Source organism: Teleopsis dalmanni, chromosome X, assembly GCF_002237135.1.
Source record: "Teleopsis dalmanni isolate 2A chromosome X, ASM223713v2, whole genome shotgun sequence".
Lineage (NCBI taxonomy): Eukaryota > Metazoa > Arthropoda > Insecta > Diptera > Diopsidae > Teleopsis > Teleopsis dalmanni.
In genome coordinates this window covers 59,612,785-59,639,116 of record NC_051848.1, presented here as the reverse complement: position 1 = coordinate 59,639,116, position 26,332 = coordinate 59,612,785, and the positions used below count along the sequence as shown (strand labels likewise).

The following is a 26,332-nucleotide window of genomic DNA, read 5'->3' as shown; positions in this document are numbered from 1 at the left end:
AAATAGAAATCATTTTAATATATGTGGCTAGTAATATTTGCAGTTTAGATTATTTATTATTTTGCAAGATATTAGAACAATTTTAATAATTTAAATATTTTGTATTAAAATTTTTATATATATCAGAATCAAATAACTCTAATTAAATTGATTGAAATTGTTTTTTATATATATTGTAATTTTTACTAATCTATTTATAAGTATTTGGTAACACAACGGGCCAATATTTGAGCTTTCTTGGTACACAAGGCCGCCACTTCAATCTAACCTAACATAAACTATTTGCAAATATATGCTATATTTCACACCAATAAACCGGAAATAAAAGTTTAATCAAAATCTTAACATTAATTTATTTTTTCTTTTGAAAACACAAAATAGATAACCCTATATCGATGTTTTTGAAATATTTTTGTAAGACCATAAAATTGCTGTGTATCGGCAGTAAGTGCAGAAACACAATTAACTAGGTGATTATATGTAGAAATCTCTGTTGAATATGAGGCATATATTTCAAGAACCGAGAACCCTACCTTGATATGTCATATACTAACTTGAAGAGCTTATGTCAATATAAAAGTCAAACATATGATGATTAAATACTTAATTTAAAAACAGGAGCAAAAACAGGATTCTAGCACGATTACTGTTTTTGGAGGTAATGACTTTCTGATTGCATTAATAACTACTCTGTATCAGTTTTTATTGTAACCTTGTTGAACATGTCTATTGACAGTTTCTAGAGCTGGTACCACATTTAGTGATAATCACCTTATAAGTTAGTAGCGCATGGACAAATTTGAAGAGTTTATCTTAGTATAAACGTCCAACGTATGACGATGAAATATTTAATATAAAAATAAGATCATTGAAATCTAGCACGATTACTATTTTGGAGGTAATAACTGTCTGATTTCATTTATAGCTACTCTGTATCAGTTTTTATTGTAACCTTATTGAACATGTCTATTGACAGTTTCTAGAGTTGAAACTATATTCAAAGATAATACTTGCCGGATTTTATTAAAAATAACATGACATGATGTCATATTCTATTGAAAACTTGCTCTACATATCTGTTGCCAGTTTTTATTATATTCAGAACTTTATGCTGTATCCAATTAACATATGGTCTTATTTATTATAATCAGGTGTACATTATGAAGTGTGTAATTATAATTAAATTTTTTATAGTTTCATTTTTCATAAAAATTATTCAAATTATTTGTTTTTATTTGCTGCACTTAACGAAAATTGTCAACCCAAAGTGTGTTATCTTGAGTATCTCAAAGACCTTTTTTTAGCACTCTAACTTCACTTTATCGTATATGGCTTTTAATTAAGTTAATTAAACAAATTTATTTTTACGACATTGCACAAGCTTATGGCAAAATGGCAATGAAACAGTGGCTTCATGTATTTTATTTTCATTTAGTAAATGAAAAAACAAAAAAGGAATTGAAATTAAAATTTTATTTTAATAAACACAAACATATGCGAAAAATGTATTCCAGTGTCTCAGTGTTGAATGGATTATTTTGGTTAATATAATAAAAAAAAAAAAATAAAAAAAATACCAAATACCAAGTACCAAAAAAAAAAAAAACCAGAAGCTCGTCCTTTATTTTTCAATTTAAATTAAGTAAATAAAATCAGTCCAAATTATTTTGTTTCCTCTGTTTGTATGAGTGCAAGTAACTGTGAATTTTTAATGCGGATGTATTCTGCTTATGTTTATTTTAAAAATGAACAGCACGAAAATTGAAGTGAAAGAAAACATTTCGTGTGGTGGAAATTAAATAACGAATATAATTAAAATAACAATAACAACAACAACAACAGCAAACAAACGAACCAACGAACAAACTAACAAACAAACTAACAAACAAACAAACAAACAAACAAATGAACGAACGAACGAACGAACAAACAAACAAATGAACGAACAATTTAATACATATAATTAAACGTAAAAGCGTGAAGGAAGTTCGCTTTCGCAATCGAAAACGTAAGAATATTGCGAAAAACAATCGAAAGGATTTCTCACCTGCAAGTTACTTAGAAGCGCTTGGAAGTATGGCATTGCCAGTAGAGCGTTTGTGCGACGACTCCCACCGCTGCTGGCGTTCGGAAACTGCAGCATACTATCTTGGGCCTGCTGCACTAATTGCGATTGCTGTAAAACGGGCCAACAAATGCCAATAAAATTCATTATTTTATTACTTTTATTTTTATTTTTATTCTTCTTCTTATTCTTATTCTTATTAATTTAATTTAGATATTATTTTAAACAAAACTTAAACTCTTAATTGATTTAGCTGTAAGCTGTCTTAATTATATTTATATCTTGAATGAATAGCATAAAGGTAAAGGTTTTACATATTTTTTTTTAGTATAAGATACTTAAGAATATAAATAAAAAATAAATAAATAAATAATAAATAAATAAATAAATTATTTAAACATATATACATATATATACATTTATCTATATTACAGTTACATAGACTTGTTTATTAGTCTATTCAGTCTATTTTTTCAATATTCGATAGTTTTATGCAATATACAGGGTTACAGGGCAATTGAAGTGTTACCTATTCAAACGACTATATGTTTTTTGTGTGAAATTATTTTTTATTAATTCAAATTACAAAAATTTGTGGAAATAATCAAAATTTTAGAATAATGACTTTCTTCAGCGCATCCATATATTTTAAGGTCTCACTTTGCTTTCCAAAATGGCGCAGATGGAATAGTCAGTCCATCGAATTTGCATCTGTCGAATTTGAAAGCCATTGTGTGGACGAAATAAAATGTGGAACATGATTTTTTAACCTGGGTTCATACGAGCCAGGTATGATATGGTGCCGAATCATTTTGGAACGTCCATGATCTGCGTCCGAAATGTTTGCGTGCACACGGCTCTAGAGCAACTTCCATAACATGTTCCATTTTTACAAAAATAAGTCGCATTATCTTCAACACTAGGCTTAATGAAAATGATTGGAGAGGAAGGAATATTACTTCGGGTAACCATTCGTAGTGTCAAATGGCAGTGAATGGCAGTGCGTTCAGTTAAATAAATATGATCATGATCAAATATGATATGAAATTTTTCTCATCAGAGAACATAACATATAGTTTGGAAATTCGCCACGTTCATCTCGATCGCTTTTAGAGTCTAACTTTTTATTGGTTTGGTGTAAGATCTTGAATCTTAAGATAACTCAGAAGGTAGAAATCTATCTTCGTACTATCACAATCGTATTTACGATCAATTAACTCCTAACAATTCTTTTGAGAGAGAGTGCCAAAAATAATAATAATAATGTCAAGTGTTCCAACGACTTATTAAAACGACTCATTAAAAATATATTTATTTAAAGAGAGGTTTCAAAAAGTAGAGAACTACAACAATAACAATTTTATTTAAATCAATTGAATTTTTTTTTATACAATTGTATAAACCTATATTGGCATTTTTATTTTGTCCTCCTGTCTTCCGGCGCTAAGGTTAGTTTCTGGTATTTGATAGATTAACGTAAGGTCAGAGGGAATTAACAAATATAATTAACAAATAAAATTTGAGTTTTTAAATAGTAGTGAACTACTATTTAATTTTAAAATTTTAATTACTTACAATATTAAAAATTACTATTGAATATATAAATACAACAAACATTTCCTAAAGAACCAACGATTATGAATATTTGGCATTAATTGTTTCAATTAGGTGCTGATGATTAGTATTTGGAAATATAGTATTTAAAACCGTTTCGTATGCTAAGTTATAAATTCAATTAATTGAATTATAAAAATTTTGTTGTTGTAATTCACTATTGTTCATTTAGCTACGCATTCATTTCAAAAATTTGATTAATATATTTTTAAATTAATTTTATTTAATTTGTAACTGACCGTACAGTTATTCGAGTAGTACCAAATAGATATTCATCACCAGTAGTATTTGTAAATATTTGTTGCTTTTATAGTTAGTTAGTTGAAGTGGAGGAAGAAACGAGTCCTCATTCATCTTTCGAATTCTAAAACCAGCCAGAAGCATTTATTAACGCGAGAGTTTGGCTAATACTTATACTGGAGATATCGCTTATAAATTAGTTTTTGTTTTTATTTTTATTGTAATTTTTATTTTAATTTTTATATAATCCTCTATATAAATATCGTCGACATTTCAGTTTGCTTGATTTTTTCCGCAGAGTGAATTATAATTATAACTGCTCTCGAAAACATATAGAGCGGTTATATATCCTGAAATATGTATACAAATTCAGTTTTATATAATAAACAATAAATAATAAGTAAATCGGCATACTAATAAATATTGCTTCATTTTCCCACGGCAGAGCTTAAACGATTTATTCAGGCTAAGATCTGAGACGCATGAAGAGACATACTGCCGGGTAACCGGGTAACGGGGTGTTATGGTCAAATAAGTATGCAAGTTATTATTTTGCTTAATTGGTATTAACCCTTTTATGGAAAGGCAATCAACGCACAAAACGATTTTATTTTGTTTCTGTTAATTTTGTCAATTGTTCAAAAATTGTGGCATTGTAAATTGTTAATTAATAACTGGAATGCTATTAATATTGCATGTAGCATCTTTTAGAAGTCGGATCTGTGGTATACTGAAATGAATACTATTAAAAGTTGCCTATTTAATGACACATCCAAAACTTTTCAGTTCATAGGTATATGGACATAAGTCTTAATATAACTCTTATGCCTCTTACTATATTAATTCGTATACATTATATGATATTTATAAGATATTCTGATTGTTCGGATGCTGGATGTTTAATGTCTTAAGCAATTCTTTTTATTTCGCGCATATGATTAGTGTCTTAGTTAATTATTTAATTTTCATGATTATCAACAGTTATCGTTAAAATACTTATACTACCATGTTTATTGATTTAAAAATACTTTAGGTTCCTTTTATGCATATTCATTCAATATATATAAATTAAAAATATTGCAGAATTAATGTTAAAGTTGAAACTGATTTCCGAGCAAAATAAAAAAAAGAAACTAAATATCAGAGAAGAAACTATTTTCTTACTTTATTAAATTTTGAAATAAAACAGTGATATTGTGGAAAATCACAACAAAAAAAAAAAAACAAATCAGGATAAAAAAACGACAAACAGGCGAAAGCTGTTGAAACCTTAAATCAGCAACCTGCTGCGCAAACTTGATTTCGGACATAAAATCCTGCCGACAAATGAAGAAGAAAACTATCGAATTACTTTAGTAAGGAAAATAAAAACAAACACAAATATAAACATTTTAAACCTGTTAAATGAAAAGTGGACAAACACACTGTGTAGCGCGCAATATCCTTCGAAAATCCAATACACTAAGCAAAGAAGTTAACTTTGCTGATATAACAATTCCGCAAAGCTAAATAATATTTAGAGAGCAAATATTAAAACATTTCCTGCTGACCGAATTTCATCGAGCATTAGTAAAGCACATTTAATCATAAAAATAGGATGGAAAAGATAAAAATTCAAAATAAAAAAAAACAAAAAAAAAAACAAAAAAAAAACAAAAACAAAGAAACCACACAATAAAGATATATATATATATAAATATAGGAAAAATGTTCATAAGTGCTCACCTCGTCTTCCATGATGCTGCTGTCCGCATGTTGGACTTCACCAGATTTAGGTCGCCTATTGCGTTCACGTCCATTGTTGTGTTGCTTTCTACGTGAGGTTTGGGAACTGTAAAAAGTCGAAGTAAAGAGAATACGAAATAAATTAAAAATAAATAAATAAATGTTAAAGAATGTTTAAGGCAAAATGTGATTTTGTGTCATCATATCATCGGAGTTGATGGACACAATGCAACTTTTCATACTTGCAGTACACAAACTTACTTGCCAAGGGAATTGGCTAGGACAAGGATACCAAATGTGAAAATAAAATGTAAAAGTGTAACTTTATCAACTTGAACGTTGAAGACGAAAGCAATCCGGAGAAGGGAAAAAATTGTATTTTTAGGGAAAATATTGGGTTTGTGAAAACTAAAAAATGAATTAAAAATAAACTAGAAATATAAATATGAATATATGTAGTGGCTAAGTTGGCCACACTTGATTCTTCTCCAGCAAAATACAAACAATAACTATACGGACGGACAAATAAGCGAAACCATTTCAAAAGATATAAACGGAAATTGTTACTTTCAAGAGGTCAGCCTGCAATGTTGGCTTAGAAATGCAAAAATGTATAACAAAAAGGGTAAAAATGAGAATGCGGGGGTATGCAACAGCGCTTATCTTGATAAAATGAATGTGTTGCAATTTTTATTAAAAAAAAAAAAAAAAAAAAAACAACAACAACATATTGCATGCGACATAAACAGACAAGCTGACTGGCAAGCAAACGTTAAACAAATTTCTACAAAAGATTTTCCCCTACATTATATAAAATAAATGTATATATATATGTACATTTTTAAATAAATAAATATATATATATTTATTTATATATGCATATAGTGAAATACAGTTGAACATAAGTAAAAATAAAGTTCTTGCGAACGCAAATAGATGTGTACTTGGATTTATCTGCATATAGCCGAGAGCAACAGTGCGTATACGTATTTTCTTATATATGTTATATCATTCAAGTGAGCATTTAAAATATTTGATTTAGAAAAATACTACAAGTATTTCTATAAAAAATTCAACTTATTTTTCAATTGGAAGCCAAAGGAAATTTAATTTTCATTTTAAATTGATAACATAAATAAGTCGAAATTTAAGATATGTTTAGTTTAATAGCAATTTAGTCTCAAGCGGTGATCAGTATTAGTATTGAGTTCGACTTATAGTACATAAAAGTCATTGAAAAATTAGAAGATGTATAGTAAATTATTAAATCGAAAAATAAAGTATTTATATACTCTCACTTAAGCTATCTTGAAATGTTATCATAAGCTGAAAAAAATGTACTTTTGCTCTTGAAAAAGTTGACTTTAAATATTTCTTATTAAATAACCTTAAGTTATGTTATAGTAAAATAGGTCAATCTTTTTTTTTCTTGTTTGATTGGTTGATAAATTTTTCTTACATTAATTGAAACACTTTTACTGAAAAAATACACGTTTATATTCTAAAATATTAATAATGGTATATTGAACAGAATAAAGAATATAGATACTACACTGGAAAGATTTATTTTAAAATTTAAAGGCATTGCAAGGAAATATAAAAAGAATTGGTTGTTGTTACCTATTATAATTAGTTTTTCAACATTATAGTATTTATAATTCAAATATTTGAATCAAAAACTTTGAAAACCTTTAAGAAATACACGAGTATTAAAAAAAACAAATCTTACACAAATACTAGAATAACATATACAATAGTTATTTATATACAAAAACAAAGAACTATAAATGAAATATTTAGCAGATTTGCTATTTGAGTAGTTGTGATCTATTTTAGATATACAAACATATTCAAAGAGTTTGAACCAAATATTCGAATAAGTTTAAAGCAGTTTGCGTTACTCGGGAACAAGTATATTCGCTCATCAGCATAAATAAGCTGGAATATTTGTTTAAGCTTCATTTAAAATACTTTAACCACAAAAGGCTCAATTCAATGTATATGAAAGAATGACTAGGATTGATTGATAGCTTAAATAGTACTTCAAGCTTCATTTAAAAAACTTTAAGTTCAACTCAATGAATATGGAAGCACGACTGAGATTGAGTTTTTATATTACTTGGTAAGGTTTTTATAAAAACTAACGAGTTGGCAAGAGTTGACATATTGTTTTTTCCGTTTCGTCTCTCTCTGGCTACCCAACAAAGCATCAAATTAATATCATTTTAATATTATTACAAAACTCAATTATTTTTATTTAAGCTATTGCGTTTAGTATACACAATCAAATTTCTATTTTTTATAAATAAAATGACGCATTGTGATTTTAAAAATTTGTTCAGAAGATCCTATATAGTGCCATTATAGGATATTATAGCTACAACTGCTACCAGCTTAAGGAAGGTCTCTTTAAATCAGACGAATGCAGAAAATTGTGGTATGTTTAGTTCTTTTCTTGGTTCGTCGACTGGATTGGATAAAACGGATTGTTAAGAAACTCAACCCGCGAAAACACTCCGCAACAAAATAAGAAGTCTATAAGATTTATACGCCAATACGCCAATGTGTTTATAAGTAAAGAGCATCTTTGGATGTAATACCATTTGTACTGATAAAAAAAATAACAGTGAATGGATTGAATGCTTAAAAAATATTATAAGGAAATTTATTGTTTAACTAACAAAATAATGACGATTTTAAAGAGTGCAATTAATCTCAAATTAGCAAGAATTTTCAAACAAAACAATATTCTATAATGCAGTAAAAATAATTAAATTTGTTCCTTGGTGGTATAATTGCAAAATATTGTGAAAAAGAATATTTATTTTAATTTGTTATATTAAACATGTATTGTAAAATAAAATTTCATCAATAAAACATTACGACATTACATTTTTCTTGACGTTGTCTTGTTGCTACAATATATTATATTATTACTTAAAGATACTCACCTATTATTTCCTTCGATAGCTGTCATATCGGCTGATGTGAGAGGCTCAGTACCACTACGTTCACGTACAAGTCGATCTGTAATACATATATATTAATTATTTCTTTAATAGCAAAGATTGTTATCAACTTTTTAATATTTTTTTATCTACAACAGAAGATATTTTTCAAATTTATTTTATTTAAACAGATTAAGCTAATACATGAAAAATACATGAAAAAGAAAATACATAAATACATGACACCTATATACAACAATACTAAAATGTTTTCTTATATTTGTTAACTTAAAACCTTACTCTTAAATAAAAGTTATATGTATTTTAAAGTAAGAGTCCCTCCCGTAAAAATATAAAAATACGTTCTACATATGTATGAGTCGTTTACTTTGAAAGTGGTGTATGGTAAGTCCATTTTGATAAAAAATCAGTTACTGATAAAAATGAATATATTGTATTCATACTATAAACTTCTTATTTATAAACTTTTTCCAAAAAATCTGTTAAAATTTTTATTGTTTTTATTATTACAAAACTTTGATAGTTAATGTAGTAGTTATACAATTAAAGTGTAAGTCCACTTTCCTGAAGGACATACTATGAGTACTATTTAGTTCAAAATTATGCTACATGATTTCATTAGTGCATTTTTTTATATACAGAAAAATATAGAAATTGGCTTTAATGTAGCTTTAAGTTATTCTGTCCGCCAAGAAAGTCACAAAAATTAACGACTATAAACTTTTATATTCTAGGCAGTCATATCTAAAAAAGTATGCTAAATTTGCAATTATCGAAAGTACTATATGAAAAAAGATTTATTGTGTGTATGTCCTTAAAGACTATTAAATTATCATAAAATAATGCCGAATATATAACAAGTTTATTTTGCATGAAATGAATCAAGCTGATTTAGATTCTATAAAACCCTTAGAAGGGTTTTAAATCTAAAAACGTGAAAATATATTAGTAGTGAAAAATTAAATTAGTTGAAGATATGTTGGACAAGGGTTTCAAAAAGCACAACATATACAATGTTCAATAAAACTTTATTAAGTGAGAATACGGATCTTAAATCACTAAATTTATTGACTATAAGGTATAGACTAAAAACTTTGAAATTATAGTACTAACAGATGGAAAGCATCATTTCAGACCTATCACATTTGAATAATTAATAGATGTTAATGATTTATTATCATATATCTCACCAATATATCAAAACTTGATCATAATGAAAAAAGTTGAAATATATTAATTGTGAGAGTATAAATAATTTTAAAATAAAGCCCTTCTATTGTGATATTTTTTTATTTTTATTATTATTGAGGTATATAATAAAAATTTCATAAAAAGAAATTGGTTTGTTTTAATTGAGATCTTTTGAAGCCATTAAAGTATAAATTTTTAATAATCAGATTTCGAAAATGACTATAAATTTAAATTTATCACATAAATTTATTATTTTAAAAATACAAAACAAATGTAATAAGATATATACATATTTTTTTAATTAATCAAAGGCAAAACCTTATTTTTAATATTTCCATAAAAAATAAAATACACTTAAACCAGGAACTGTCAGGTTGGTTTTCCTCTACCTAATGGGAGAATGGGAGAGTCGTTACCTTCTTCGGCGTTGGCTGTATACTGATTTAAATCTATATACATACCAATGCCATTCCTGTGATACCAGAATGGGCCATCATTTGAGCTCAAGTGGGCTTTTTGGAAACAAGGCCGCCACTCCAACCTACCTACCCTACCAACACCAATTTCAAAGAAAACGGCTTATATATCACTGCTATGTTATTATAAATATGCAATATATTTAGTTAAATTTTTTTAGTTATTAAAACAATTATACAAAATTTTTATTACCAATTATTTGAAGAAAAAAATGAATTGACTAAATAGATTCTAAGTTGTATATCAAGTTAAACATTATTATTAAAAAAAAATAATAGTTTATAACTTAAATACTGACACTCAATATATAATACCATATATATTTAAATAAAATCATATAAAATAAATATTTTATAGAATATTTTATAGAAACTTTGTATGTGGGTCCTCTTCTGCCTTCATCTATGCTTTTTTTAATTTGTTCATTTGAAAAGTGAAGTGAAATTACGAGATTTAAATTCCAATAAATTTTATGATGAAAAGTGTCAACAGCAAGCAATTTTGTGCGGTTGCGGTATTGCATTAAAGGAGGATTTACCACACTTTTCACATATATGCATACTTAAGATAAAAGTCCATTCATAGTAAAAGTTTGTCCTTGTTAAAGCCACAGTGAGATCATAAACTCGATTTGGCTTCCTTAGAGTCTTAGAAGGAATCATTAAATTATGTTGCTTTAAACTTTAAACAGAGGAAAATGTACAAAAGTTAACTTTATTGAGTGAGGATTACGAGCATGTTAATGCAATGACCACAAAATTTCCCATTACCCTACATTTGCATTATAAATGTATGTATATTTTTAGAGTACATTTGAATAGTGATCAAATTATTTTGTTGTACACTTGAAATATTAAACTTTTTATTTACGAAATATATATACCCCAACCCAGACAACATGTGTCTCTCAGACGCATTCTTCCATATAATTATGGATTATAATGAAATTAATCATCCTATCGCTTTAAAATTTAGGAGGTATTTTTCAAGAATTTTATAAACTGTAAACACTCCTTCAAAACAAAAAAATTGCATATCATATTTATATGCCATATATCACTTAGCCATACAATGTTTGTCGGTCGGAGACATTCCTAAATTATATATTATATTGAAACAGAAAATCAGGAAGAAAGAATAGTAGTAAACTGAACAACATATATGAAAAAACTGTTTGATGATAGGACAGAACTAATTTTAATTTTAGAAAATATTACATGATTTGAATAAATATCAATCTTGACCCACAGTAGTTGTCACAGACATAACTATAATGTCTGTTTACGGCAATATTTGACCTTAAATTCCGATAAGTATGAGATCAAAATATGATTGTGCGACTCTGTATCTCCAAAAATGTTTACGTTACTTGGTAAAGGAAATTGGAGCAAGAATCCAAAAATTGATTTCACAGGAAGTTAAAACTTTGACAAAACAAATTTTTTATTCGTGTTTAGAGCGGCAGAATTTTCATTCCGAAGAAGTTCTTTTCGAATATAATCGTTTTTATTTCGATTTTCCAGAAGATGTACTAAAAGATGATCTTTCAATTGCCAAAATAAAATAGTATTGATTTTATCAAGCACCTCTTGTAGAGGACCAAATATATATATATATATATATATATATATATTATAACGAAACTCAAGGATCAGCAGAATAAGCTGATCAGCTGTATCAGGAAAAACTATGGAATTCGCACAACATTTACGGAATAGTGTTTTATGTAACTTCAAAGGTAATATATCTCGACTGAAATAAAACAAAGAAATCAAGAAGAGAATATTCTTGAAAATTATGACACAATAATAAGCGATTTCAAAGACTAAATGAATAAAGAAATAAGGTGTATTACAAGATAACATTTTGAAGAACATAGATATATTTTTAAACATTCTGGAAAGTTTCTAACTGCTTCCAACTGCTAACTGCCGGCAAAATCAGTTTTAAATAAAAAAACATAAATTATGCTACAAAAAATTGAAGTTATAGAAGCAAGTTTGTGACAAGTATTTACATTTTAATAAGATAAATAAAAATTTAATATACATTTATTTTCAACATTTGTGTTTGTTAATATTTTTTAAAAAATATTCATAATTTTTTAAATAAAAAAAAATTTTGATTGAATTTTTAATAATTTTTAAAAAATGGTTTTTGTTTTCAGGTGTATTGTCGAGAGTTCAATTATCACTTAACGCAAATTTATAGTGCTTGTGGTGCTTTAACAACGTCATAAAAAAGAAAAAAATTTGTAATTCTCATAAACTTCTAATATGGTTTATAATATGAAGCCCCAAAACTTGATGGTTTGTGTATATTTTGTTTAATAGATTAATTGCTTACTAAAATAGATTAGATATTCATATTAAATATAAGCGGTTTTTGCTTAAGGTCTATGTATTAAAAATTATTAATGAAACAGAGAACTGATTTCTAAAAAATAGCTTCGTCTTTTTTTTTTACCATAAGAAAATGTTTAAAGGTTTTACGACTTGATTGTATAAATCTTAAAAATTTTGATGAAATAAAACTTTAATATTACTTCATATGAGTAGTAAATTGCATGGTTGAAATCCGATTTGGTTTTATATTCTAGTGTCTTTTGATATCGCCGTTATCCGAAATATCGATTGATCAAAAGTTCCTATTATGTGTTGAAGTTATGAATGCTAGAATTGGAATTGCAACACATTTCAGTGCATAGGAAAACTTTAAAGCCCAGTTCACGTCTTTCATAACCATAGCAACAATTGGGAAAAATATTTAACTAAATAATTTTATCATTCAAAACACTTAATCAGATTTTATTTGAATGTGGTTATTGTCATTGTCTCTAGTAATTGTCATTGTGTGTGTTTATTGTCATTGTATGTGGTCATTGCAAATGTGTGTGGTTATTGTCATTGTATGTGGTTATTGCCATTATCATGTTTTTTTTTTTTATTAAAACTAGCATAACGAAATAGCAATTTAAAGTGTAAGGCACTGTCCAAAGTAGAGTTAATGCATTAGAACCCTTCCCAAATCTTTAAATTTTCAGTGTCAGACCTAGTGCAAAGTAGGATTAAAGTATGAAATCCGTACTTTAATCGTACATACTTCTCTTAATTGATCAATTATCTGATATAATGCACGATCAACCACTTCTGAATTATATATATACTAAGTTTTTTTCTATAAACAAAAAATGTTTCTTAAACAAAACGATCGAAATAACGGAAGGCTTTGTGTTTTGATAATATATTTAGTTTTACGATAAGTAGACTGTATATATACATGTTTTCACACCACATTTACATTAAAGTTTACTTAGCATATAATATAGCAACACATCCACATCTAATTCAGATGAAGAATAATATAAGTTAGTCTTCTTTATACTTTAGATACATGTATCCTATATATATATATAAAAAAATTCAGTTAATGAGCATTTATCATAATTTAGTCTTCATTTACACTTACATTCTATAAGTTTTATTTTCAAAAATTAAAATTAAAAATTTTAATTCTATAAATATATCTATTAAAATAGTAATAAATTAATTAAATTAAAACTAAGAAAAATTATTTTCTGTTACTTATAAAATATCCCCAGAAATATTTTCACTATATGTTTAAAGAATTCATAACAAGCATTAATTGTTATCTGAGAAAATATATGCCATTATTAAATTAAGTTAATAAAACTGTAACACATACCAGATTCCTGTCGCTCCAGATCCGTCACCTGCTGTCCAGGCTTAGCTTTCACCTCAATATGTATCTCTGCTGAACTTAGTCCGGCATGGCATGAATAAATACCAGCATCACGAAAAGTGATGTCTAGTATACGCAGTGCACCTTTCTTAGATATTTTAAATTTTCTAGAGCGTGCCAGTGGTTTGTGATCCTTATTCCATTTAATTTTGGTACGATTATATCGTTTTACTGGGCATTTGATTTTGACTTGTGTGCCAAAGAAAACAACTCCGGCACCACCCACTTTCAAAGTAATTTTAGACTTTTTTGGATCATGTTGTATATGAGTTGTATTACTGATAGATATAACAGGTTTTGGATCTTCTGGTGGGCATGATTTCACGTTGCAGGGCTTCTTATCTGGAGGCTTCGCACTAGGACACATTGTTTCAGGGCGCTCAATTTTATGCTCTTGTGCCATTATTTGTTTACATTCAACTTTTCTTTCTTTGATACCAAAGCCACAGGTATGCGAACATTTCGACCACTCACCTACTTCCCAACGTACAGGACAATCGAGTACATTGCAATACTGTCTATCGGCAGGTGGTGGTTGAGGGCACATGCTATTAGGCACAACCATTGTATTTTCACCACCACGTGTCACTTCATGTATGCACTGTACTTCACGTGTCTTTATGCCAAATCCACATGATTTTGAACATGGTGTATAATCAGAGTAGTTCCAACGTGGTGGGCACGGACGATCATTACATGTACGTACACGTGATTCTGGCTTCGCTTCAGGTGAACATAAAAATGGTGATACCACACGTCCATTATCTTCACGTACGCAATTTATTATTAATTCTTCAACACCACCTAAGCAACTGGCGCTACATGAAGTGTAGCCTTGTTCTCGCCAAACATATGTTTTGCCAGGTTCCGAAACGCCAACTTTAATTGAATCACGTGGATACTGATCATCGAAACTATGTGAGGGAAGCATGCAAGGGTCTTCAACACAACGTTCAACTTCATCATGTGGTTTTGGGCCATCACATAAAGTGTCATTTACTGTTGCAATAGTTCTTGAATATTCTAGAAATATCTTACATTTGTATGGACGTCGTCGTATACCTTCTCCACAAGTGACACTGCATGGTGACCATTCGGTTTCCTTTATAAAACTGAAAGTAGTATAATTTTTATTTTAAATCATATATCAGTATATCAGTTTATATATTAAATAATAAATATACTTAATTCACATATAATTCACATATATTCTAATATATTCTAATTTTGTGTAGGTTAACATACATTGGTTTGCAATGGAGAATAAATACTTTGATTATTTTGAGTAATTAATATATTTAATATACATATGGACATATCCCGCCATCTAGATTTATGCGACTGTATACTGCGAAGAAACTTCAGAAAGTTTTTTGAAACCGTAGTTAACCAAAGATTTCAGTAAAAGTGACTAGACGCCTTAATAAACCAATATTGATTAAATGTTTTAATGACATTGTTCGAATCTTTATTTCAATTGCATAGTGGCATCTATGATCATCAGAATATCGCCTTGATTTTTCAGTATATAGTATATCGAGCTAAAGTTAGTACTAAAAAATTTAGAGTGCTGATTGGTTTATAAAAGGCTCCTTGAGAATGAATGGAGACTTCACAGTTTTGCATATGTGCAATGTTGACTACGCTTTTGTATTAGAAACCATACTTCATACTTCATTAGAAACCATGATAGCTTCATCCTTTGATGATTTTATAACTTTACATCCATATAAGCTATATAACTTTACAAATTTGTTATAACTTTGCAAGCTTTCTGTTGCGATTTTCAAGCTTTGTGCGAATTTTGCCAGCTACTGACCGCTAACTAAATGATTACTTCTTCTAATGTCATAAAATTTTAATAGCAATTATTTGAAAGTTACTATCTTTAAAAATTTCATAAGTGAACTTTCCATTAGTGTTACTCTCAGTATCGTCCAGAGTTAAGCGTCTTGAATTAAAATCCGATTTACTACTAGGGTTGACGTAGGCACGTAGAGAGGCTAGAGCTGCTGACCTGTGCTTATATATATATATATATATAGATTTCTTCACATGTATGCAGTGTTACGTTTTGGTTACCGCAGTTAATAACTCTCTTTAATGCTGTATAGTATCTTCTGATACTATAATGTATGTTTATATATATATGACTAGTGGTATAAAAGAGTCAAAATCATAAATCTGCTAAAACTACTTTTGAAGTACACTAATTTTTAAATTCGTAAACATATCACTACGTGACTGAAAGTTTATAAAAAAGTTCTTACAATCTGAATTTTAGCATTGAATTTTAATTGCAAATATATACTTTTTGATTATAAACTAAGAGCTTGTATATAAAATTTATATAGTTAACAAAAATGAATATAAAAAAATGCTAGTAAATATCTAACAATTTATAAACTTAACCGCAATAAAAAGTAAAAAATATTAAAAGCCATGTAGAAAGAATGTACGAGTATAAAGATACTAAAGCAAATGGCAGCCAAAACTGTTGACGACATGGAGTCGCGTCTAGCTGTCGACGCCGCATCCTACCACGACTCAAATAAACTATGTTATAAAAACAATGAAAAAATGAAGGAAAAAAATTGAGAAAAGAAAAATCAGAATTAGCCTATTTGCCACGATAGCTGTTTTATCCATTTCCATTAAAGCGCAACCGAATCGACCTACTTTCCAAAAACTTCGCCAGCAGCAGCATCAGCATCAGCACCCAAAATCAGCAACAGCAGAAACTACATCATTGCCATCACACACAATCACACGAACATAACCAAAATATAGCAGAAGTTGATACAATATTTGCCAACTAGTATCACGAGTAACCAATTCGCAAGGCATCCAAGTCAACCGCCATACCAACAGACATATGCATAAATACTGATATATGGCCTAATGCCAGAACGAGCAGAGCCTGATAGATACGTAGAGAGCTGCTGACAAGAAACTCATAAAAAATTATATTTACTACATTGTCTATATAGTTCCTTTGGTTGTATATTTGTATATATTTATTTATTTTTCAGAGATTTCATTATAAATTTTTTATTACAAAAATCCAAAATACATTGGTTGTCCGAACAACTTAAACGGAATGGTTTTTATGAAATCGATAATACTAGAATTCAAAAGTCGCCACGTTGAGTGAACTCAACTATGTAAAGTATCTGCCATAATAATGTATGCCTGCCTGCCTGCCTGCTTGCCTGTCTGTTTGCCTGTCTGTTTGCCTGCTCGACTATGACTCACAGCAAATAGCGTAGAAGTCGTAATGAATTGTCGCTGGCGACAAATTCCGAAACAAAAGACGTCACAGAAACAGTAGCGGAAATGGCAACAGAAAACAGGAACAACAAAAAGTAACAATTTAAATAAAGCGGAAGCTCTGAGGAAAATGAGGGAAAAGTACCCATAATGCTAATGTTCATCGCTTTGAATAAAACTAGAACAATTAAAAGCATTGAAATGAAAATGAATTGCTGGATTATTGTGTGAACTCGCATTATAGTCAGTACTCACTACTCAGTAGTCAGTAGTGAGTAGTCAGTAGTCGGTAGCCTCTAGTTCGTAGTTCGTAGTTCGTAGTCCACAATGTAGTTCTATGCAAATTGTTGCGACAGTATTTAGTACTGTGTATTTGCTTTTAATTTGTCAATTAAGTGAGATTTTTGATTGGTTTGACTATTATTTCATTGCCCCTCATTCTGTGTATTTGAGTTAATTGAAGGCGAGAAAAATACTATTTAGCAGTAATGAAGCTTATCACACAAATCACCTCACTCGCACTTCTCGCAGGACGCTCAGGACGCTGCTTGCTCTATGGACTTATTAAGCACTCTTATCCATTAAATAACATTTCCTAACACGTCATCGCAGATACTCATATACAGACCGAAATCAACACAAACCCATAGACCACGTCTATAATCGTAAACAATTGCACTGAGCACAGCAAACAAATAAGCGTACAAGCCACTTAAGTTCATTAACAGCACTTAAGTGTGTTTGTTGCCTGCTTAGTGATGATTGTGGATTGTGTATGAAAAAGTGATTAGCCACTGAAGGTGTTTTGCTTTAAGTACACACTTCCGACTCAAGCTCCGTACGTAAATTACACAGACATAATTTCTTGCGCTTAGATGCTAATCGATTGAAATTAGGTGACTTTATGCTTAGAGTGCAATTTGAACTAATTCAATAATTTCGTAAAAGTAAATTCATATAAAAATGCTAATGACAAACCAAAAAAAAACAAAACAAAAAAAATTTGTTTTCTTTCCAGGTTGTTGAAAGCTTTAACTTTAATTAGTTACTTCAGAGTAAGTTCGGTTGGAAAACATTGTGATTCTAATGAGAAATTCTGCAGCTAATTAGTAGCATTCTGTATTACTAAATTATTAAATTGGAAATTAAAGTTTTATCGAAGAAAATATTTAAGATGCTTGAGAAGCTATAATCGATTGAGTCTATTTACAAACTTTATTTATAAAATATTGCCCATCGAAAATTATACCCATTTCTCCTCTATTTAGCAAGTTAAAGGTTTCTTGCCAAAGATTAAAAGTTTCGATGTCAAAAATAAATTTTGCGGATTTTCAGCAACTTGAATACAACTGAATCGTATGTCAGAGATATCATTCGACATTTAATAAAATGGACGATAATCGGTAAACGTAAGGGAACACTATTTATGGTGTTCTAAACGAGATGATTTTTCAGCGATAGAGCAATATGCAACCGACCATTGTGATAGTGGAAAATTATATTTTAGTATCTGGTAGTCTATTCCATTGGTCATTTTTTTCCATCATAGCTTTCTTTGAAGAAATCAATTGTTGTCTATACAGTTTTTCTATAAATTGTAAAAACAAGGAATAAATGAAATACTACATCCCAGCGGAGGAGAGCATTACATCGTTAACAGATCTATTGAAGTATGATTTGAAAAAACTGTCTGTACAGTTCTCGTGCAACTTTTAATATCGAATATTAGCTTCCATCGAAGCAGATTATTGCAACCCTTACAGATACTACTAGTCTCTTGTAATAGTAATAGCAATATTTTAAAGCACTTTAACCGAGGATGTGATAATTTTGGTTCTATATACCCAAATGTTACGAAATTTCGATAACACATAAGTGAAGGATTAATATACATGCCTTCTCCGAAATAAACCTTACGTATCTAATAATAGCAGTCTTTAAATAAAATTTTTTGGCTAATCGAATAAAAAAATGTGATTAATTTGTAGGATGTTGAATCCTTTTTATATGTTTGCTGGAATTATTTATGAAGATTTTTTTTGCTCACATATTAAGAATAAGTATTTAAATATTAAGATTCCTTACAACTACACTATAAAAATATGTTGCACGAAAAAAGTTAAACGTTGATTACAACAAGTAATTCGTATGCTACGACTCTGTACTTAATTATAGAAACTTGAATAATGATTATTGGACAAAGATAACTGTTAAGAGACACATTATCCTTAAATAGGTGGATTTTGTGTTCTTGCATAGAAAAATAAGGAAGAGTGGAACAGAAAAGACTGAAAAAATAAAAATTATATATAATAGATTTATAGATCAAATTAGATCAATTGGTTTTTCCTTACAATTGGACAGTTTGATATTCTCAGGTGTCTAGTCCTACACATAGGTTTTCTACACATGGCGAGATATAGGTCACTGTTAACTAAGAAGATTAAATCTTTTTTTCAATCAAAACTGTCGCAGTTGTGGGGAAGACGATGGGAGTCACTCTCATCTACTATGTTTTTGCCCAGCTCGTACACAGCGGCGATTAATTTCTTTAGGAGCCTCCTTTTTTGAGGATCTTGATTAAGACTTGATATTGCATAGATATTAGCATAGATACTTGTAGGATTTTTGTGATTTTTTTTCTTATTTTTAACGTAAAATTGTACTTTGGTTGTTTCGTTTGTTATTTTAAATAAGGTTTTCAAAAAGTTCTATTATTTAATGCACTTGCATTGCCAAATAATTGAAGTCCATATGTACAAATTGATTTCATGCAGTATTTAACAAGGATTGGGTTCTGAGCAGGCAGTGCACCTTTAGTCTATTTATATCTATTTAAATAGATCTATTTATATGTTTTAGACTTATATATTTTAAAAAATTAAATTTTTAACACAAAATCCAATGCATATATAAAGTCCTTAAAACTAGTGGCTTTAGAAATCATGATTTGTGTAAAAAAAGTATTTTATCTTTTTCTCGACTTAATCTGTCGGCATGTCAAAGTACAAGGTTCTATTCGATTTTTTCAAAAATTGATTTTTCAATAGGCAAATAAATGCCAGTAAGTCAATTAAACCGTAACTTATTAAAACCTTAAATATTATTTGAAATTTAATTTTATTGAACAAATAAATATTGTTCAAAAACACTATACATTTTTTTTAAATTAACACTGAAGTTGTGATACAGATGTTTTTAACACGAACTATGGCTTTCGGGCTTAGTTTGGATCAGTGGAATGTTTTCCTTTCAAGAATAATTTTTTAAATAAATCCATACTTTATTTTGTATTGCTGATTTTATGCTATGATAAATCCAACACCAAAATTGAACACATTCTAATCTTCTATTAGCAACTAGACACTTGAGAGTTATTCCAATTATAGAATCACTGTAGAATATTCTTAGTAGAGCTCTTCGAAAATATGGTGGTTTTAAAACTAAGAGTGATAAAAACTTCAACTAAATCAAAAATCTGTTGTTTCTTCTAAGAGTTCTTGATAGTTGGTTCAAAAAGACCACATCTTATAACGGTTCAATTTTGTCCAAAAGGAGCAATGAAATTATATATATTGTGAGGTGACTCTGCCTGTCTCCAATCAAATATGTAATATATTAATTTGTATAAATTTTAATGTCTTAAAGAACTAAATTTATTTTTTTGAAATAATGAAATCTATGACTATCTATAAATTATTATGATTACTGTATATACCATAATACATTGAGATTAATATTAAAATTTTCCAAATTATTATTGGTGCTTAAAACTTATAAATTATTTCAGGAGGTTTAATACTTTGCAGCTAACTGTCATATATTTAGATGTACAGACTTTGTATATACTAGTTTCAATAGTAAAAATAGGTTAAACTTACGTCGGATCTGCAGATGGTTGTAGTGGTTCTGAGTTTTCTTTATATGAACCGCGTCCATTACTGGTCAAGCGTTGAGTTTTAGGTTCAGACATTTCATCATGATACAAACGATTAACCGAATGTTGTGCATATAGTGGTGGTTGATCATTATACGATATCGTTTCAGTATCCTCAGCACCACCAGATTCATTTTCGTCCATATCCACGTCCTCAGCATCATTATCGTCTTCCTCATCGGAGTCATCAATGGCAGAACTATCGCCAAACTGTTCATTATTCTTAAGAGTAAACAAGAGATAATCATTAGCAATTCAAAATGCAACAGCAATAAATCATTTTACAAAAAAGTGTGCAGAATTGTAATTAAGTTACTTACCGTCGAAATGGGATTACTACTTCCTATAATAATTTGACCTCCCGTAACACTGCCGCCTTCACAGGATATCCCAGTCGCGCATTGTTGTACGCCTGCCGGCTTTGTGTTGGGGTCACATTTTGCACTTAAGCTGCCATCAACTGATTTACATTCAACACCTCTCATTTGAATGCCATGACCACAGGATACAGAACACTAAGCCAACCGTATTAAGTTCAGCATACGCAGAATCGTCAAGTCGCAATCCAGAATTTAGTCATGAAAATCATGAAAGGAAAGAAAATATCTACATGAGTGCCACCGTCATAAACAATTTACTTAGAATTTTTATGCATTGTGGAATAAAAAAATTTTTTTTTCTTTAAACTTGAGAGAGTGAATAAATACATTTGGGTATGGCCATGGGTTATTTACTGAATTTAATGTACTCAAAAACACACCTAAGAGCAATTGTAGATGTACTCAAAATGGTAGCCTAAAAGAATCTGTTAATGTAAATTAAATGCTTAACAAGAATTGCTTTCCTTTTTCCTTAGTTGGGGAGAATAAAACTTATTAACTAGAGCCGATTATAGGAGCCACTCTGTTGGATGAAACGTTTCGTTATTAATGCAATTGCCACAGGGTCAGAGAGGATATTCACAATTCATTTCAGCAAGTTGTCCTTATGAGTTCTGTTCTTCTTTCCTTAAATGTTGCTTTGGGCAGACGATTGTTAGTCAGTATCGCAAATATAATAAGAAATTCAAACATAAACCAATATAATAATATAATTATTTCAAAATTTTTTGAGGTTGTTTTTACAAAAACCAAGAAATCATGAGTACATAAAAATCTATTTGATTTTATTACAAAAGTTGTTTTAATAGTACTTATAAAACCCTAGTGTAAAGTAAACTACTAAAAATTATTATACTAATTAAATTAGTATAATTAGTATACTAATTAGTAAATTAGTATAATAATTAATAATTATACTAATTAAATGTTGATTCTAAAATATCAGTTATTATTGAAAGTGTTGATTGAAATCACCCAACAGCCGGTACTGCGGCTAGAAGAGTTCTATTGTACCAATTTCATTATTGATTACACAAAGCCCTTTAAAGCTTTGTGAATAACGTGCAAAACTAAATCTAGAGAAGAGCTCTTAATCTGTTCCTGTGACAGAAATTCCATATAAAACAAGTTTCTTCTTTGCGTTATTATAGCTGGACAGTCACAAAGAATATGCATAGTAGTTTCTTCATCTTCGAGGAATAATCTGCATTTCGAATTAGCAGATAATCGTAGTTCATGAAGGTGTAAAAATTTGTATTTAAATGATTAAATGATTTCAATTAAATATGTATATATACAAATTCTTTATACATATCTTTAGAAAGTTCATATAAGTAACTTTCATGCAACGAGAATACAACATACGATCGATATTGAACTGAATGCTTTAGGAAGCCTATTCTCTAAAACCGAAACTGTGATAGGATACGTGAAATTTATATCAAAAAGTATATCCTTTATATGATTAAGTTATCAGTTTATCAGATAACAAAATAAACCAACATTACTGGATCTTATTACTATTATATGTTACTTCACTTTTCAACTGCACTAAGAGATAATCCTTACTTAGCTATTTAAAATAGCTGAAATATGGATTTACATATCAACATACATGTTTTCAGATTTTGAGTATGATGTGTCCATTATAATGGATATGTATTTATTATATTACGTGTCAGGCAATTTGTATTCATGAGTTTTATGACTAACTTTATTCTAAATATTTTAACCAGTTGTAATTTTTGCACGTTCTTCATGACTGTTACAAAGATGTCAATATGAAAGAAATCAGCTATGTTCTGAAATTTAAATTAAGGCTATTAGTGGTTTACGGGGCAAATTTTCTATTTCTTGACCTGCGTATTAGACAAGGGACTTAAGTAAAGTCGCTTATTCAGAGAAATTTTTTTTAACTGCACTACATATGTTATAAATCGATAAAGTGTATATATAGTTATAGATCTCGATATAATTGTAATTGCAATTGTAATTGCACTAACAAAATACACACAAATTATTGAACGTCAACTAACGCATGAAATTTTTAAATTATTAACACAAAAAAAAGATTTCTTCCTAGTTTCTACAAGCCTTATTCCACAGATTTCCCCAATCCATTGTTCTCTACTTCGACGAGATGGTTCGCTTTCCCCACTCCATTCAGCTGTACAATCACGGATATCTTACTCCTCTTCACAGACTATACCGATAGTAGTCTCCCTACCTCCCTAGGTTACGCTCTCTAGGTAGATATCATTCATCCCATACAATTAACGCTTATGCGTCCTTACTCCTAGCTTAAAGTTGTGATTACAAATACTAAGCTCCCTTGAATGGGAATGGGATTGGCATCCACTGTATGCTGTGATCTTCCACAACCATTCCTAAGAGGTGAATTTACTGAGATAAAAGTCTCAATAGAGTAATAACAAATATAACAATAGACAGAGCGTCTAGTATTTGGCAAAGGTTTTTATGAAAAAAATGTTAACGTTAAATACCGATATTTAGAAAACTAGACTATACTGGCATATAGCGCAACCAGATATGTTGTTTTAAACAGACAAAGAAGAAGTGTCATCATAGTTATGATAAACATAATTATCATCAAGCTCATATAAAATCATTGAATCTTCTAGTAAATAATAATTTGAATATATACATTCTACAATTTTTAACAACATCCAATATACTTGTATATAACTTAAAGACTTTGGTTTTTAAGTCTTAGGATATAGTTCTTCTATTGAAACATTTTATATAATTCATTATTAATATTGTTAAAAAGGGGTAATGCACTGCGACCTAAAAGATCTATTGTGCCCCTTAGTTGGACTAGAGTGTTTCTCTTAGAGCGATTTTTTTTTAATGAAAGAAACAAAGTTCGAACCCATTTTTATAACTGATTTATTTTTAATATTTGCTAGTCAATGGTTTTATCGTCAATAAACTCTTTTAAGTAAACTCACTTCATCTGACAATATTTCTCTAAGCTTTAAAAAAACACATTAACTTAAATAATTGATTTTTAATTTTTATTTCTTAAATTTATTCTAATGCAATTTTGAATTCTCCTTTTTTCTTGTCCTGCAGTTGCACTAAAAGTGCAAACAATTCATGTTCCTTTCCATTGCTCTCCATTTTTATGGCAATTTCTGTAACAAATTACTTTTGCTACCAAATCCCACTTTAAAGGATTTCTACAAAGTTGACCTAGTGGAATTTTAACACCTTTAACAGTTTGACCATAGTCGTGCTTATATTAAATATTTAAGTTGCACACTTACCCCACTCCACTCTTCCGCTTCCCATTTTGGACACTCCTGAACTATGCATTGTTCCTGTGCTGGCGGCTTTGCTGTTTTACACATGACATCCGAAACCTGCAATGCAGAAAATAAAATCAAATTAAAGTGAAGCAGGGAAAGCAACATTTACTTTAGTAACAGCGATTTACTCAGGGTGCTGAGAATGCTGTAATTTCATGATATTAGCAAGAATTTTTAGTGGCGTTAAACAGCAATTACCTACAATGAAGATGTGCTTGTTAGCAACGGAGTACAAAAAACAAAAAAAAAAACAAAAAATAAAAATAAGAGCAGCTAAAATTTACAGCAAAATCTTTCTGTTAGTTTGCCCAAAGCATTTTGGTACTACAAGTAGATTTGCTCGCTGTACGTTGTCGTATTATTAAACATTAAAATTTAAATATTAAAGTGTGCCTCAACTTGAGACAGCGCACGAGTATTCATATACGGAAAATTAACTCGTACATACTTCATAAGCCAAATTACTCACCCTTGTTTTCATGCCATTATTTTCTTCAGCACAGACGACTATGCGCTCACGATAGCCGGGGCCGCAAAGACGACTACACGCGCTCCACTCATCAGCAATCCACCTGAAGCAGAATAGAAATAAAGAAAATTAGATGCACAATACGACAAAACTGTGAGGTATGCAAATTGGGTACATCCAATCAGTAAACCGGCAGAAGTTACATTCGTTGGCATACGGAGTCGATGCTACAAAGGTAGGCAGTCAAATTAAGTTAACTCAAATTAAGTAACGTGCAATAGGAATATGAACTTGGACGAGGATAAAAAATTCATATCTGCACAAGTACAGAAGATATTCATTTTTTAGTTTCAAAAATAAACAAACAAATTACGAGAAGGACTTGTGGAATTGTGAAATTTAATTCCAGTCCTCTAAAATATTGTTTCTTATTCACCACAAAATGTGACTACTAGAGTTGCGACTGAAAGTATTCTTATTTAGATGCAGATAAAATAGATAAACCAATCAAAAGGGAATTACAGGTATAAACATTTAAGTGTATTAGGTTTAAGTATTTCCCTTTAATTAATCTGTTATTTTTATATATACAGGGTTAAACACATCTGCTATTCAGATTTTGATCAAATTATTACATCAATATATCGTTTAGTACTGGGTCTTTTAGCTACAATTTTGAAGATTTGTAGCTAGATAACTAGCACAAACCAGTTAATTACCTAGCTGATATATAAGAATTCTTTGTATATATATGATCCTATGCTAAAATTAAAAAAAAAATCAAGCGGTGACAGATCACATGATCTTCTTGACCCATTTACAACAATAAAACATGAAATCACGAGTCTGTAATATTTCTAGCGCAACGAAACCAAAACAGGGCATATTGTGTGAATTGTTA

The 26,332-nt window shown here is 29.3% G+C and overlaps 1 protein-coding gene across 3 annotated transcripts in view; it reads right to left on the bottom strand.

Moving 5' to 3' along the window:
• LOC119687942 (protein madd-4) overlaps positions 1–26,332 on the bottom strand; it is a 115,733-nt gene that overhangs the window by 40,504 nt on the left and 48,897 nt on the right. For 2 of the 3 annotated variants that reach the window (XM_038102504.1, XM_038102503.1), the window contains exons 7-14: positions 25,432–25,534; positions 24,921–25,016; positions 21,571–21,765; positions 21,195–21,472; positions 13,987–15,155; positions 8,596–8,671; positions 5,645–5,750; positions 2,048–2,176 (exon numbers count right to left, since the gene is read on the bottom strand). In XM_038102504.1, coding sequence (XP_037958432.1) covers positions 2,048–2,176; positions 5,645–5,750; positions 8,596–8,671; positions 13,987–15,155; positions 21,195–21,472; positions 21,571–21,765; positions 24,921–25,016; positions 25,432–25,534 — 2,152 coding nt within the window. The remainder of the gene's footprint in view (positions 1–2,047; positions 2,177–5,644; positions 5,751–8,595; positions 8,672–13,986; positions 15,156–21,194; positions 21,473–21,570; positions 21,766–24,920; positions 25,017–25,431; positions 25,535–26,332) is intronic. The other variant, XM_038102505.1, reaches the window with a different exon arrangement.